The 17942-nt window shown below is 45.3% G+C and overlaps 1 protein-coding gene across 3 annotated transcripts in view; it reads right to left on the bottom strand.

Annotated features, from left to right (window-relative positions):
- ASTN2 (astrotactin 2) overlaps window positions 1-17942 on the bottom strand; it is an 881037-nt gene that overhangs the window by 614289 nt on the left and 248806 nt on the right. The window contains exon 1 of one of the 3 annotated variants that reach the window (XM_077769933.1): window positions 1701-1816. The exons of the other annotated variants lie outside the window; for them this stretch is intronic. Coding sequence (XP_077626059.1) covers window positions 1701-1815 — 115 coding nt within the window. The 5' untranslated portion in view covers window position 1816. Of the gene's footprint in view, window positions 1-1700; window positions 1817-17942 lie in introns of those variants that run through there. 3 annotated transcript variants of the gene reach the window in all.

The following is a 17942-nucleotide window of genomic DNA, read 5'->3' on the forward strand; positions in this document are numbered from 1 at the left end:
TAACTAAGAAGAGAACCAGGGGAGCAAATTATATTACACAAAAATGAAATCAGTGCTTAACACATACGTAAAGATATGGGAGAACTCACACATGTGAGAATTCAGACTGAATTTTGACTGTCAGCTAGTGGTATCTTCATGGAAATGTGCCATGCAACTTAAGTTTGGGAAAACACGTAGAACCTCACTAGCTCAAAACACAGTGGTTTAGGAGCTCCTGAGTGGCTCAATTGGTTAAGTGTCTGACTCTTAATTTTTGGCTCAGGTCATGATCCCAAGGTCAGAGGATCAAGCTCTACACTGAACGTGGAAACTGCTTAAGATTTTCTCTCTCTCCCTGCTTTTCTCCCCAATTCTCTCTCTTTCTGTTTCTTGGAATAGAATAGAATAGAATAGAATAGAATAGAATAGAACACAGTGGTTTAGTTAAAAAGTTTGCAGCCCAGCTAGATTATTTCTTCCTGGCTCCTCCTTTACTAGGGTGTCCCTTTGGGCAAGTTACTGTAGCTTCCTGTGCCTTTTGATGCCATCTGTAAAATGGGAGCATCATGTACCTCCTTCACATTGTTGGTGAAAATCAAATAAGAGGCATTTAGTATTTAGCCTGCTGCCTGCAATAATTATCAATAAATGACAACAATTGTTTATAGGGTCCAGTTAGGTCATTTCAGGCAAAGAGAATGCCATGGAAAGGAACATGGAAGTGAAACACACAGATTTAGGTGAGACATCAGAGAGACAAGAGCTCTGCCGTGGCTCTGAATGTCATCTTCCCAAGCCCGTGAACTCCTGATGGCACTGGACAGCCAATAAAGCTCTGGGAGAAGAAGAGGGACATCATCAGAACCACGTTCACAGGAACTAGAGGTGGGGAGAGCAGGGGGGAGCTGGAGGCTATGGAGTGGACATAAAGAGAAGGGAAGGGGTTTGGACGGCAGGCAATGATAAGGGGGTTCATCCCATTTACAAAGTCACAGAGATAACCAGAGAAAGAAAAATGTAATGATGATGATGAAGAGGAGGAGGAGGAGGAGAAGGAAGTGTAGGAGGAGAAGGTGGAGAAAATGGGAAAAGAAGGAGCAGGATAAGGAAGGAAAGGTTTACTTTTTCTAGCATGCTGGGCTGGGTGCTAGGCTAAGACAGCATCACAACCCTGTGATAGGAAGGGCTTGGAGAAGCAGAGCCACCTGCCCAGGGTGACATAGTTAGTTAACAACAGAACCAAAATTTCACTCTGATTCTGTATGATTTACAGCTCTCCTATGCTTGACCATGATACTATTCAAGCTTTTTGAAGAGCGACTCCCAAACCCATTCTGGGATCCTAGCTTGAGGACTGCCTTCCATGAGAACGTCTGCCTTCCTTGTACCCTACAAAGCGACACCAGCTGAAATTGAAAGAACAGCTACTGTGCAGGTCAGGTCTCACGTTGAGCACTTTCCATAGACTGTTGCGATCTTCTCAGCCTGTATAAGAGATGGCTGGCCCATTCCTATCTCCAATGAGGCAGCTGGGGCTCCACACCTAGGGGTATGGGTCTGCTGTCTTCAAGCCTCAGCTGAACTAATGGATCAGGGAGACAGTGGCATGATTCTACGAGTCCAGGGAAGCAAGGGGAGGGGGCAACGCTCTTCCTGGGACCTTCAGAACCCAGGGACAGCCCACTGACACCCTGGTGAGTGCTGCTGGGAGGGCCTACCTCGAGACTTGCTCCTCCGCTTCCGCCTCCCTGCCGAAGCCCTGCGTGGGGCTGGCTGCAGCTGACCGATCTCGATGGGCGTGTTAGCGCGGAAACTCTCCTTGAACTTCTGCATCAGGGACTCCACTGTCTCCTGCGTCGCCTCAGCTGCTGCTACAGGGTGGGCAATGGGGCTGAGGTTAGGGCTCGCCCCACCCCTGACCCCTGGGTCTGGCCACCCTAAGTCCCGGGAGCTCCCTCCCTGACCCATAATGATGGAGAAGTCACAAGTGCCAGAACAGATGTATCTGTTGGCCTCCTCACTTATGCATTCGACACATACCATGTTGCAGGCATTGCCCCAAGCCCTTGAGATACAATGGTGGAAAGCCAGATACAATCCACGATTCAGGGAATTCATGGCTTGGGAGGACACATATACAGGCATTCCCCAAAATGCAATATTTTTGTGATGGGACAGTACAGAACACTAGAGGAGCACCAAGAAGGGTCCTTTCACCCATCCTGGGAGTCAAGGCAGGCTTCCTGGAGGAGACACTATATCCACAGATGCCTTAAGGATGAATAGGATAGCAAAGAGGGTAGAATCAGGGTAGGGTTACCAACGTGATGTAGGATAAGAAAGACTGCCTGCGTAGGAGGAGAGGCATGTGCAAGGATCCAAAGCCAGAAAGAGCATGGTGCTTGAGCAACTGACAGTTCAATGTGGCTCCAAGGGAGCGTGCAAAGAGAAGATGAGGCCAGAGTGGTAAGGTCACTGTCAATCACATCTAGGAACTTGGATTACATCCTAATGGCAGAAGTTATTCACTGAAAGGCTTAAAACAGAAAACTGGTATGTTCAAAATAAGTCCCTTTTACAACAACTCCTAATAGAGGATGGCAAACACATGCAGAGGTAGAGAGAGAGGCCAGTGCAGCGGTGTGGTAGCCAGCCAGACACCACGGTGGCCTGAACAGAGCAGTGGCAGTGAAGGAAGATGGGAGCCCGTGAGTCAAATCACATTTGAGGAGATAAAATAATAGTACTGTGATATGGAGATCACTTGGTACAATATCTCAACTTAGGAAAACTGAGCCCCCCGACCCCAAACAAGGCATATAACTCACTCCAAGCCAGCAAGTGGCAAAGTCAAGTCTTCTAACTCCTGGCCCAATGTTCCATTTTTATCAATACCCTCGATGGATTTGTTAGTAGCCTCATTTCTATAAAATTGCAAAATTGAGACAGGTAGAAAGTTCCAGAGAATGGTGAAAGTGAAGTCAAAAGGGCATAGAGAAGAAGGTGAAAGATAAAAGAGGAAAAAAAAAAACAGCAGAGAAGCTCAAGAAGGAAGGAGAGAGGCAACATAAAAGGCAAAAAGAAGAAACAGGAAAGAGGCAAAGGAAATTGTCTAAATGGCCTCACTGCCTTTGTTCTGAGACATTCCCAAAGAGAGTCCCAACTTTGAAATCTTCAAGCTCAGCCTTCCCTCCATCTATGTCTCTGGAGGCAAGGACATTTCTTCAGTTTGAGCTACCTGCTGTCTGAGTCCAGGGAATGGTACATGCAAAAGATTCATACTTCTTTGAAGGGGTTTCACCAGACTGGACAAAGAAGGCTTCTGAACATCCTAATGCCAATTTCTAAGGAGCTCCTGTTTTCCCAGGTGAGGTTATTAGCTTAGACAGATGCATCTGGGGGCATAGCTCATACCCAGATGGCTGTTTTGGGCACTGGGCTCTGTGAGAGGCTCTGTCTTTTATGACATCGGGGAGCATCTATATTTGCTAAGGAAAAGACAACTGACAATACAGATGGAACATGGTGGCATTATAACTTTCTCATCTGCCTGTCTTGCTCTCTGGCAAGATTCTCTCCACTGAGTATACTTAAAGGTAAACCACAAAGGAGATCCCCAACATGGGACCCACTATCCAAGCCTGCGATGGCACAGCCCTCCAGCAAGAGGCTACTCTTTAAATTCTGAGAATCACTGCCACACCCAGTCTTATAAACCCGGAGATGAGAGTTATTGGCCCCGAATTGTAAGGTTTGGGATATACTGTGGTCAAGAGTTTAGAGTAAGCCATAGTCTGGAATCCTCAAAGGGAGGGACCCCTACATGCGCGCCAGCACCCATGCCTTCAATCATGTTCCTATGCGTTCATTCATCCATTCAACAGTGTTCCCAGGAAACCCATAATGTATCTGGGACAAGTGTAGGAGGTATTGTTTTAGCTCAGGCCAACCATAGCAAAAGTCATAGATGGACAACTTAACATAAATTTATGTTCTCACAGTTCTGGAGGCTGGAAGGCTGAGACTAGGGTGCCAGCGGGGTTAGGGTCTAGTGAGGTGTCCCTCCTTGGCTCACAGATAGTCACACTCTCCCTGTGTACATGGTAGGGAGAGAACCACAGGCAGAGAGGACGAGGCTAAGAGAAAGAGGGAGGGGAAGAGACAGATCTCTTCCTCTTCTTCTAACACCAGAGTCCTATCTAATTAGGGCCCCACCTTTATGATCTCATTTAATTTTAATGACCTCTTAGATATCTGTCTTCAAATACAGTATGCTATGGATTTTACTGTGTCCTTCCAAGTTCCCTAGGTAGTAGTCCAGAGCCCCATTGTGACTGTATTTGGAGACAGGGCTTCTAATAGTTAATTAAGGCTAAATGAGGCCATAAGGGTGAGATCCAGATCCAATAGGATTGGTGCCTTTATAAGAAGAGGAAGAAATCACTCTCTCTCTCTCTCTCTCCCTCTCCTAACATACACGCATACACTAAGGAAAGGCCATGTGAAAACCCAGTGAGAAGAAAGCCGTCTGCAAGCCAGAACCCAACTGTGCTGCTGTCCTGATCTTGGACTTCCAGCCTCCAGAGCTGCGCGAACATGAGTGTCTGTTGTTTAAGCCCCCAGTCTATAGCATGTTGTTATGTCAGCCCAAGTAGACAACCCACAATCACATTGAGGTTAAGGCTTCAACATAGGACTCTGCGGGGGACGTAAATGTGCAGCCCAGAACAAGATACGATGGTGAAAAGACAACCGACCCCTCCCCCCATGCCCGCCATATAGACAAGATAGACCAAGATTAATGAAATGACAGACATGTACATGTAAAACTTTTTAGGTGATATACAGCCCAAATGAGAAGTAAAAAAGGATATAACAGGCTCTATTAGCATAATATGACCTAGTTTAGGAGCATCATGGACACATGCTTCAAGAAATGAGTGGTGGGACTAAGGTCTGAAAAGAGTATGAGTGAATCAAGAGATGAGGAAGGAAGGAAGGGGTGAGGGATGAGAACACCAGGGCAGGGGAGGGGTGAACCCAAAGAGCCCATTTAGGAGAAGGAACACCAAAGGAGCTGATCCACCCCTCGCCAGGCCTGAAACACTGAAAGCGACTGGCATGAGATCATGCTGGCGAGGGAGAAGTCCTAAGCCCAACACCAACCCTAACCCTCCTGGAACTGATTAAGGACAGAACACGCCGACGGTTTCAGACAGAAGAGTGACTTGATCAGATTTTCATTTAGGGAGGATTGTTCCAGTGGCAGAGAGCAGAATTCATGGAGAGAAGGGAAGACATGGAAGTGAGGGGATCAACCAAGATGGTGCAGTTGTGCAGAAGTCCACACACAAGATGATGATCACCTGGGCAGGGTGCCAGGGGTAGAGACAGAGAAGTAGACAGGGAGGCAGAAAGAACAGAGACAGAAGTAGTACAGACAGAGAAGTGGGCACAATTGAGAGTTCTCTTGCAGGCACAACTCCCTCAGAAGGTGATGGCTGATTGGAAAAGGTAGAGGAGGGGGGGCAGTTATGTGGGATGACTTAGCCTGGCATCCACAGAGGCGTCGTGAAGGCACCTCTCCACGAGAGCCCTGGAAGAGAAGACGTTCCAGAGGACTGAAAACACCAGTTGGGTCTGAGATACAAATGCGTGGTGTCCTCCAGACGTCTAGGTAGAAGTCTGAGTAGACAGCAGGTTGTGTGGGTCTCACATTCCCAAGAGAGATCTAGACTCCATGGAGGCCCCAACACAGGCATTCCTTGGAAAAGGTACAGAAGCACTACGTGTAGTGGTTCAGAACATGAGATTCCGGCACAGTGCAGACAACAGAACATGTGTTCATTTCTGCTCTGTACTGGCTGCTCTCCATTCGCTCCCCCTGATCCCTCTCTAACCCAGGTTCATTCTGCCCCACTCCATGTTCTCCAGGCAGACCGTCTATGGGCCACATCTCTGCTCCTTGTTATTTGGCTACCGGTTGGCTTTGCCCAGTGGGACGGAGGATGCAGGAGGAAAGAATTTGGAAGTATGTCTTCTCTTGCTCTTTTCCGGTCTCTGCACCCTTGACAATTACAGCTTCGGCCAGGGGCCCTGTCCACAGATCCCATCCTCACAGGCTGCAGGAAAACCATTTCTTCCTGCCCCTTCAGTTCAAGGAGTTAGCAGTGGCTTCCTGATCTTTCCTGTCCCTGGTTCCTCCAACCTTCATGCTGATTCTCCTCACTCTGCCTACACCTCCATAAATAATTGCTTCATTGAGTTTCTCCTAAAAGTCTCATTTGAAGGTGCCTTCTTTGTCCAGCTGAGACCTTGACTGATACACCATCCCTTTCTGTCATGCTTCTGACATTCACCAATTCTGAAGATTAGCCTCTTCCTATCCTGCTATTTTTGCTTTCTTTTCTCCTAACCCAACACAGCCTGGACAGGCTAGGAGGAGAGGCGGACACAGAGAGGGAAGGTTTGCTCCTCCCAGCGGCAAGGGTTTCTGATCAGGACTGTAGCAACTCTCATCCATCTGTCTGGCTGTTCTCACAGGCGCGGCTGTGCCAGGACCCCAGACTTACCGGGGACATGCCTGTATAAGCCCCTCCATGGCCTACTGCATCCTGCCTCCCACTCTCCCCTCCCCGTACCCTTCTGATCCCTTTTGGTGGCTCTATCAATATCAATATATCAAGTTGTCCAAACAAGCCACAATACCTCCTGGTACCCGCTGAGCTCTGCCTCCCTAGAGCAGCAAAATGCTCACCCGTCGCCTGGATGAATGCAACAGATGGTGCTTGATCTGAGCATCGCAGCAGGCCCAGGGAAGGAGGGGGGAGGGGGAAGCCATCTCTTTCTGCCATGTGAGAGTCTGTCAAGTTTAATGGGTATGAACCGCTGGCACCCAAAGGAGAGGACTGCCAGTCCCCAGGACAGAGAGGGGAAGAGAGAAAAGGGGAGGAGGGAGGAAGAGAGAAAGCAAGAATGGAAAGGGAACATGTGCTCAGCAGTAAAGGCTGGGGGCAAAAAGGAGGGGGCAGAGAGGAGTAGAAGGAATGGAGAGAGAGCAGGAAAATATACACAGGGAACAGGAAGGGCAGACATGGCAAGGGCAGGAGATGGGGCAGAGGAGGCAGGTGAAGGGGAAGGAGAGATGGGGAACAGGGCGAATCCTGAGGGCCTTTGTCAAGGCATGCAGTTTCTAGATACCAGGCCAGCTGCAGCCAGATTCTTTGCCCTGCACGCCAGGCACCACCCACTGTGTCCACCTTAGAACCCAACTATTCTGCACTCAGAGCCTCCCCCACACAGCCTGGGATGCCCTGTGACCAACCCTTGTATCGGCTCCTGCTTCACTTGCATCACCTTCTTCAACTTTTCTAGACTCATCCAGCCTGTGTGGGCAGAAAAATCACACTTCTTGAATACCAACTCTTTGCTAGGCCAAGGAGCCTGGCATCTCCTTATCCTTTACTCCTTAATTTCTCCTAACAAGCTTGAAAGGTAAGTATCATTAGGTGTTTCAAAATGAGGAAACTGAGACTCAGAGAAATTAAATAATCCCCTATGGTCACACAGCTTAGGAATGGCAAAGCTGGGAGTTGGACCCAGGTTACAGTGACATGGATGACCCTAGCTCCATCCACTGCATGGACCTACACAGATTATTTCCAGTTTGTTGGTGTATGGAAATGGATAGCCCAGTCTTGGGGTTTGGAGTTACTTCTCAGGGCCTGGAAAGTGACTCTGACAGCCCAGCCCCTCTTCAATCATCCAGGCAGGGAGTCCCAAGCAACCTGGCCTTGTCTGGAGCCCGGGGTTCAACCTGATTGGAGAGTGACCCGTTATGCTAGAGGAATCTTGCTCAGTGTTGCTGGTCAAGACAGATCCCAGGCATAGGCTCAACTCATGTGTCATTTTGTTAGCTTCATCTCACTATAGAACTTATGCTCAGAGAACCAAGCCACAGGTGGGTATTCACTGGCCATAATGACTACTGTGAGTGAAAAAGCCATGCAGGTTCCAATGTCAACTCTGCCATTGTGTGAGCTTGAGTTACTCTCTTCTCTTATAGCTGGTGCTCAGTTTCTTCCTTTGTAAGTGTCTGCAGGGCTGTGGGAGGACTGAATGGAAATATGTACATAAATTGTCTAACAGAGCTCCTAGAATATAGTAAGTGCCCAAGAAAGAGCAGTCATCACCAAACTTCCTATTGCTCACCCTTTGGCTTCACAATGAGTCAATCCATCCATCCATCCATCCACCCATCCATCCATCCATCCATTTGTTCATTTGTTTATTTTGTTTTTAAAATTTTTAAAATGTTTTTATTTATTTCTGAGAGAGAGAGACAGCGTGAGCAGGGGAGGGTCAGAGAGAGACGGAGATACAGAATCTGAAGGAAGCTCCAGGCTCTGAGCTATCAGCACAGAGAGAGGCTCAAACACACAAACCATGAGATCATGACCTGAGCTGAAGATGGACACTTAACCGACTGAGCCACCCAGATGCCCCATTCATTCATTCATTTTGAAACTCATCTGCATTATAAAGTATCCACTTTGAAAATTCATTTAGAGAGTATATAGTTCCTCCTTTGTTTAAATGTTTACTCATTTTTGAGGGAGAGATAGAGAGAGAAGTGGGGGGCAGGCAGTGGGGGAGGGGCAAAGAGAGAAGGAGACAGAGGATCCAAAATGGGCTCTGCACCAATAGCAGCAAGCTCGATGCGGGGCTTGAACTCACAGACCATAAGATCATGACCTGGGCCAAAATCAGACCCTCAATGGAATGAGCCACCCAGGCACCTGAGTATAGTTCCTCTTTTATTTAGATGTGAAAACAAAGGCACTAAGAGACAAAGTCACAATAAAAGTCCACAGAAGACCAAGGGCCAGCTCTCAGATCTCCTGTTTCCACTACTCTTCTCTGATTCCCAAAACTCTAAGATAACTTTAACCTCAGATGTAGTGATGTTTACTTGTATGTATCAAATTGTCTAGGCCATGGTATCTAGATAGTTGGTCAAGCATTATTCTAGATGTTTCTGTGTAACTCTTTTAAAGGTATGATTAACGTTTAACATAATAGACTTTGGGTAAGGCAGATAACCCTCCATTATGAGGGTGGGCTTCATCCAAATAATTGAAGGCCTTAAAGGAAGAATGACTAGGGCATCTGGGTGGCTCAGTCAGTTAAGGGCCTGACTCTTGATCTTGACTCAGGTCATGATCTCACAGTTTGTGAGATCCAGTGCCATTGTTGGGCTCTGTGCTGACAGTGTGGATCCTCCTTAGGATTCTCCCTCCGCGCTCCTCTCTCTGTCCCCTCCCTGTTCTCTCTCTCTCTCTCTCTTTCACACACACACACACACACACACACACACACACACACACATTCTGTTTCTCTCTCTCTCTCTCACACACACACACACACACACACATTCTGTTTCTCTGTCTCTCTCTCTCTCTCTCTCTCTCAAAATAAATACATAAACATTAAAGAAATAAGTAAAAAGACTGACCTCCCCCAAGGGACAAAGAATTCTGCCAGTCAACTATCTTCAGACTCAAGCTACAACATTAAATGTTCCCTGAATCTTGGGCCTAATGGTCTACTCTGATGATGTGGGACTTGTCAGCCTCTGGAATCACAGGAATGATTTCCTTAAAACAAATAAGCAAATCCACAAACCAACCAACCTCTAGATAGATGCTGATAGAGACAGAAAGAGATAGGCAGCTGGAGAGATAGAAAATATATATGATCAATAGGTGATTATAGACATAGAAACCCCTCCTATTGGCTCTGTTTCTCTGGAAAACCCTGACAAATACAGACCTCAGCTTGTGTCCCCAGACTTTGAACAGAGCACATCTAGATGCCAGGATTTGGAGGGATGGTAATAAAAGAAGATATCCCAATTCTTTTTTTAAAAAAAAAATTATGTTTTATTTATTTCTAGGAGAGAGAGAGAGACAGCGTGAGCAGGGGAGGGTCAGAAAGAGAGGGAGTCACAGACTGAAACAGGCTCCAGGCTCTGAGCTGGCAGCCAGCACAGAGCCCGACGCGGGGCTCGAACCCACGAACTGCGAGATTACGACCTAAGCGAAAGTCAGGCGCTTAACCGACTAAGCCACCCAGGCGCCCCGAAGATATCCCAATTCTAAAGCATATGACAGCTGGGAAGACCAGCTATAAATACAAAGAACCATCAATTTGGGAAGTTGTGAGAGTCCCGTCACTGAATCCAACATTACATCTCATGTAGGGGCTACCTCTTCATGAAAAGAAAAAAAATCAAGAACAGTCAGTATTCCTCAGCCAGATGACAATACTCTGCTAGCAGAACAAATTTAAAACCGCATACACATTTTTTTAAATGGCTACCCCTTCCCAATTCGCAGGGATAAAAAGTTGATGGATGGAATTTTCTCACTTTTTAGTTTGTTTCTCACACACATTTTCTTAAACCTTTGATGCCTGCTACAGCTTATCTTCAAGCAAGTGCCTACAGGCAAGACAAATGAACACACAGCAGCAAATATAAATTGAAAAACTTGGGAACAGCCTTTTCTTATACACACCATCTTGGGCCTGTCAGTGAATACTGCAGACTTGTAGGGTGGTCATAATTTCTGCTGGAGAACCGTATCAAGTTTGAATGATGGAATTAGAATGAGTGATCTTTTCCTTGTTCTGTTAAAAACACAATACCTTCCAGGTTCTCTGGAGCAGGCTCCATGGTCCCCTAGCCAGGACACAGATGGTCTCTAAGATTTTTTCCAGCTCCGTGGCCCTATAGTTCTAAATGTAAATGGAATTGTGCTTTCACTAAGATGAATGCAGTAACCACAAGAACAGTACTGTTGAATTCGCAAAGTCATCTTATCTCTCAGTAATGTTATCCTTAGAATCTCCTATTTTATAGAACCCAGAGAAACAAGAGAGGTTTCCAAAGTTTGGGCTGGAGTTGAATCAACAGACAAACAAGTCCTGTTCAAGAGAGGAAAGGTCAAGTAACTGGACAGGTAACGTCAACACCTTCTTGGTCACTTGATTACCATCGGGACAGCAAGGCATGGCTATGAAAAGGCTTTGCAATCAGCTGTAGTTTGGAATGCTAAGCCCCGTTTCCTACCAGCTGTGAGATGTGGGCAAATCATTTAACTACTCAAAGTCTCAGCTTCCCCAAGTGTTAAGCTGAGGTTTGCAATTCCAAATTCATAAAGCTGTTTTTTGGATTAAATGAGATGCTAAAATGCTTATCACAGTGCTTGATGCAGAGGAAGCATTTTAAAAATGAGAGTTAATACTGTTATTTTTATTGCCAAAAAGATCTTAAGCACATCAGTCATAGCAAATGTGGATCTTCAGCCCAAATCTGTGGGGCATATTCAAGTCCAAAACCTGCTGGGACTCACAGGTGCCAGCCAGATTCCACTTCCAGGTTCATCCTTTCTGTAACTGCACAAGAAGGCCATGCATGGGGCTCTGCACACCCTGGGAATGGAGGGCTGCTTACATTCTACAACTGGAATTCTTCAGCCAACACCATCACTGGTTGCTGTATCCAGAAGTGGGCATTGGGGACACAGTGATGGACTGAACATCACCCTGTCTTTAAAACAGGACACTGTTTCATGGAAGAGACAGGAAACATAATGAAGATAGAGGGTGCTAAATGCCCAGGGAAGTATGACAAGGACACACCCTCCAATTGCTTTTGCAAGTGGAAAGGCTGTGGGAAATTCCTGGAAGAGAGGTCAACTCACCTGAGCCGGAAGGAATGCAGGGCCAGGTAAAGGTGGCTGTATAAAGGGTGCCATCAACAGGCAGCAGGGGCAAGGATTGTAGAGAAAACTCCACTCAGTTTTGTTCTTCTTGAGCTTAAAGTNGGGGAGGGGGGTGGTTTGATATTATTGCCAAGAACGTCCATCTTCACTGGGAAGAAGAGTGGCTCTTGCTACACACTCCTACCTCCTTTCCCAAACCTTAGGTCAAAAAGCCCACCTATTTTGAGAGCCCTGCCTTCTAGCCCCACTATCCTTTCCTGTGCTTATTGCTATTATCTCAGATCCTCTGAGTATAGTGCAAGCATATCCTGAGATCCAACAGACTTGAGTCTAACCCCATTCTCTCATTTACACAGGATGTGGCTTTAGGTGTTGGGTGCATTTCATAAACTGCCCTAACATCTGGTTCTTTGCCTGTAAAACCTTGAGCATAAATCTCCCTCAAGAAGTATGGGGTTTTGTGGGTTTTTTCTGGTTAAAATTCAAAGCAATGACATATGCAAAGTGCTTAGCTCAGTACCCAAAACGGATTAAGCATTCAACAAAGTATAGCCTTTATTATCATTACTGTTAGCCGGCTTAAGTGAGATAAGCTTGCAGAGGGCCTTGCACCAAGTCAAAGCTTAATGCATGCTGAGTTCTTCCCTTCCTTTTTGGGCAACTCATCACCTTTGACTAAGGATGTGGACTCTAACTCCCTGTTGTCCACCCAAGTATAATTTTTACTATCATCTCTGGCTCCTGTAGAGTTCAAGGTTCCATTTCTACTCCACTTCAGGAAATCCTGTCACGGTTATATCAGATGTAGCCATAATCTAGATGTAGCCATAATCTGGACGTGGATACGGCTACAACATAAATCCTGGAGCCAAAATTTTTGATCATGACCCTCTATCTACCCTCTTGCCTTTCTCTGTCGTGCTCTTCAAGTCTGTGCTCTGACCTAGGAATTACCAGGTCTCAAATGCATGTGGTGCTGATGAAAATCTAGCTCCATCATCATGAGCCAGAGGAAGCTATTTTCTGGCAGGAGAGAGATGCCCACCCTCATTCCCCTATGCCCTTCCTCCCCAGAAATTTAATCTTTTCTTGCTTTCACATTTTCCCCCAGAGAATTAGCTTAGAATTCTCTGGTTGATCTGTTACCAAGGTTCACTTAAATATACCATTCCGACTTGTCAAGGACATCTCATTAGTCATCTAATCATTAATATAACAGCAGTAATAATAATAATATTAACCATTTATGAAGTGTTTTCAATGTGGTAAGTTTTAAGGTAAACATAGCTATGATTTAAGGTAATTCTCATAATGGCCATGGGGCATGGAGTTATTAGCCTCGTTTCTTCACCCTGCCTCCCCCTCGCCACTGGCACCCTTGCTATAGTCTCATTGCATATGGAATGCACTTCATTGCTCCTTGATTTGCTCTGGTCTGTGTGACTTGTTTTGGCCAATGGTATTTGGGTAGAAGTCAGCCTATGTCGGTTATGAGCATCGGCTTCAAGAGGTACCACAGACTTCTGCTCACACATTTACACCTGCCACCACCACAAGGAAGACCTGTCCGAGGTAGCCCGCTGGTGCACAGAGGATGAACGACACACAGTAGATTCACAGCTCTGCAGCAAGGAACAGAGGTACCCTTCTCTTAGAGCCCAGGTCACTGATCCCAGTCACTCTGTAGATGATGAGCATGCCTATGTAAGACGAGCATAACATTCCACTCAGTTCTCAGACACATGACAAATTGATGTTTATTATACGATGGCACTGAGATTTTGTAGCTGGTTGTTATGCAGCTCTATTGTGGCAATGACTGACTGGTATACAACCCGTCAAGATACAGATTATTATTTTCATCTTACAAATGGGTGAGTGAGGCACACCAAGGTTAATTAATTTTTCAAATGTCATATAACCTCTGAATAGCAGCCCTGGACAAATATCTTCAAATACTACTCCATGGATTGTTTTGGAATGTGACCAACAAATGTGATTTAATGAACTGGCTTACACATTGGAGTTGATGAAAGTAACCCATTAGCCAGCTTCCCTTTAGTCCCTATTAATAATTATGAAGAACATCTCAGAAATAACAATGACCAAAAACTGAGGGGTCCCTCTTCGGTGGCATAAAGACTATGAACACATCTATTCAGAGCCTGCAGGGCCGGGCTATGCTTGGCGAATGAATAAATAAAGGTTTCAAGGTATATATGACTGGGCACTGAATGAGGGGTATGAAAAATACACGGTGGTGACATCAGTTCATTACTAAGCCATGCTATGGTGGGGGAGGGGGCTTTCCAGGGAGCAGAATATGAAACTTGTACAATCATACTACTTCAACTGGCAGACTTTCCACCCATCTTCCTTTAAACTAAGGGCCTATCTTTCTAGTGCAAAAGGGTGGTTATAAATTTAAACACATGTAAGTCAACTATAGCAAATGGCAGGGATTTTGGAGTGAAATTAATGCAGCTGCATTATAAATATGTCCTATTTCTCAATATTAAACTCTTAAAAATAGACTGGCTAAATATATAGGCAGTAATGGATTGAGGCTGAGTTGGCGTTACTATAAGGCTTGGGATTTTCCATTTAATGACTTATAATTTCAATTTCCCATTCCTCCATGACAGTGAGCGCAGGTTTGCTTTATTATTCACGATTACATGCCACCACCACACAAAAATGAAAGGAGAAAACTACAGAGCAACATCAGCAGAGGGGGGAGAGCAGAGACTCCCGAAGTGAAAACTCAGCAGATCTGGGAGAAGACCCAATCTGCAGTTCCAGCTCAGCTGCTGTGTGACTTTGGATACCTCAGCCAGCCTCGCTGAGCCTCAGGAAATAAAAATTCTCTGTGAGATGCATGTTACAGCATGTGATAAGCTGGGCCTCTATGCAGTTTGTAATATTGCCACTTCGCTACAGCTTAATAAAGACTGGGCCTCTAAATTCTGTTTTCTCACATCCTTGAACATATTGCCAATGTCCATACAAAGAAGGGAGACAAAGCAACATGGTAGAAACACTGAGGTTCAAATCCTAGATCTGCCTATTAGCATATATCACCCTTGAGTTCGGCGACCCTGCCTCTCTGATCCTCAAGTGTTCTTGATCTATTTCATGGAGATGAGGTCATCCGCAGGAAAGGTTTACATAAGCACACTAGTGATACCACCGCCTCGTATTTGTTGACTTGTTGACTGTTTACTCTATGCCACATACCATGACCTCATATCCCACTCACCACAAGCTTGAGGAATGGGTGACATTAGAATCACCCTATGGGGACACAGCTTGATCTAGAGCCCAGGCTGGTCTGCCTCCTGTGGTTTTAACCACTCCTGAAATGATGTGGACAGCAGGAGGAACAGAAGAAGGCTGGGAGGGAACAGAAGAGGGACTAGGCTGTGGCATGCTGAAGCTGCCCCAAGCACCTACGGGGGCTCCTGTGTGGGTGTGGGCTCACACATGTATCTGAGGAATTAGTTTTATTCCATGGTTAAATGATCTTGAATTACCTTCTTCTTTCCTTATTCAGTCCTGGTTAAACTAGCTCAGCTAAGTATTATGGATACCTCGTTTTGTTTTTTTTTTTCTCCATCCTTTTCCCAGGGAGCAGCCAAAAAACTAAGCTAAGGCAATAGAAAGAACTGGAAATCATGTCTTTAGCAGAGCAGAACAAATTCCTCCTCTGATGTTTTTTGGTGAAATAATAGAGATCCATCCTAGGGAGCCATTTGCACAGAGAGCCTGCGTGTACGAGCAGATGGGCCTTGAGGAATGCTCTCATTTTTTCAATGTGCACAATGAGGTAGAGAAATGTGATAAAAAAAAAAAGAGAGAGAGAGAGAGAGAGACAGAGACAGAAAGAGAAACAGTGAGGCTGCAACAGAACCTTCAAACCAAGCTTCTGTAGCAGCAACACTGAAGGTTCTAAGAGCCCTGAAAGGAATCCCACGCTCCTGCCACTGTTCTGATAAGGGGTATTCTGGGATTATAAACATGTGCTGTCTTTCTCCTCTTGAGTGTCTGCCTCTTCTTCCTCACCTTTTAGCTCTTATCAGTCATCTCCTGATTTAAACCTCCAGAAGCGGGACCCAACATGCCTGGGTGAGCCGCAAGTGTCTGAGGAGATTTTTTTGGAGCCCTCACCAAAAAGGTACATTTTATAAACACACATTCAGCCGGGTATTCTTCGTTCCCCTGCTCACTATGTCATTTCCTTTCAATAATCTGGGAATCAGAGATGTCAGTGTGAGTTAACAGTAAGGCAACCACTGCAAAAAAAAAAAAAATAATAGAAACATCAAGTCTTAGAACCAGAAGGTGAGAGCTCCACATGCATTGCTCAGACCACACCTAGGGGACAGTGTTCAGATCCGAATGTCACATTAAAAAATACTAGCAATGTAGGGACCCCCAGGTAGCTCAGTCGGTTAAGCATCTAACTTTGGCTCAGGTCATGATCTCGCAGTTCATGAGTTCAAGCCCCATGGTGTGCTCTCTGCTGTTACTGCAGAGCCTGCTTCAGATCCTCTGTCACCCTCTCTCAGCCCTTCCCCCAATTGCTCTCTCTCTCTCAAAAACAAATAAACTTTTTTTTTTTAAATTAAAAAATATATTAGCAAACTAGAACAGGAGAAGTGTGAGAAGCTAGTCTGAAATGAAGGGTAGGAATGGTATCCCGAAGAACATCAGGAGCTACCTTCAATTACCTGAAGGGCTGCAGTACAAGTACTCTTTCTAATACTAATGTTTAATACTCTTACCACTGCAGCTATGTCCCATGAACCACGATACATGCTTTATATATAACTACAAGAATTTTATTTGAATATTTACATTGGGCCAAGCACCTGCTAAAATGTCCAAGAATTAGTTTCATGTAATTTTCAATGATGCTGTGAAGCAAACTCTGTATCTTTTTTTTTTTTTTTTTATAGATGGGAAAACGGACCCTGATTACATTCAGGTTCCTGACTAAGGCCAAGTTTTTCAGCCTTAGCATTACTTACATCTGAGGCTGGATAATTCCCTATTGTGGGGACTGTCCTATGTATTATGTAGGATGTTTAACAGCCTCCTTGGCCTCTGGCAATTAGATCCTAGCAGTCTCCTCCCCAAGTCGTGACAACCAAAAGTATCTCTAGAAATTGCTCAATTCCCCTGGATGGGGCAAAAATCATCCCTGGTTGAGGACCAGTACCCTAAGATGACCTAGGTGGTAAGTGGGAGGGCTGGGATTCAAATTTAGATATGTCTGGGACCAAGATTCATAATCTTAAGAATAACAGTATCATTAACAGCTCTAATAGTAATATCATTATCTTAGGAGCCCACTGTATGCCTGGAAGTAATCAAACTAAGGTGCCACATTCCAAATGTTATACAGAAGAGATTCAAATATTAAATAACAGTGAACTAAAAGACATACCAGACCAATGATAAACCTTAAAGTCCATTATTCTGTAAATTTAGACCCAGAGGTTCTGATTTTTATTACAAATGATTTTCAATAATTATGGAGGAAGAAAAATATCTTAAAATGAATTTTCTTCATTAGCAGACAATTAGCAGAAACTCAAGTTCACCTTGACCTCGTATGTATATGTGTATGTACAAGATCGGGAAGATGCCCCTCCCATCTCCCTTCCTTTATCCCTCCAACATACACACAGGCACCGACCCGTCTCCTGTCCATGAAGCTGGGCTCAGAATCAACTGATCCATTTTCTGGTTCTAGGTAGAGGATAGCTAAGATACAATAGCAAGTCGTCAGCTGTGCAGCAGACTGGCAAGTCTCCTCCTGTTTGTAGTAAATTAATGACGCCCGAGCAAAGAAGACATTGACAAGAAGGAAGCCCATTAACCTCCCACCTGCCTCTCTTCATGGTCAGAGCATCTACTCCTGAGCTGTATTTGAATGCAGAGGAGGAAAATGGAAGGGAGACATGCACATCTCTACCAATTACAGATGGGAATGAAAAAGACACATGGATCCAAGCCAGCGAGAAACCTGCTGGAAGTCAGTCATCCAGGTGAAATTTGAGTCAGTTCTCAAAAGAGCCTGATGATGCAGTGAATTACACCAGGATGAAGTTAAATTACAGCTGGACTGAGTTGGGCTAAACATAAAAGAGACTTCCTCAATTACCTCGT

The sequence above is a fragment of the Crocuta crocuta genome, unplaced genomic scaffold, assembly GCF_008692635.1.
Source record: "Crocuta crocuta isolate KB4526 unplaced genomic scaffold, BGI_CrCroc_1.0 scaffold95, whole genome shotgun sequence".
NCBI classification, from domain to species: domain Eukaryota; kingdom Metazoa; phylum Chordata; class Mammalia; order Carnivora; family Hyaenidae; genus Crocuta; species Crocuta crocuta.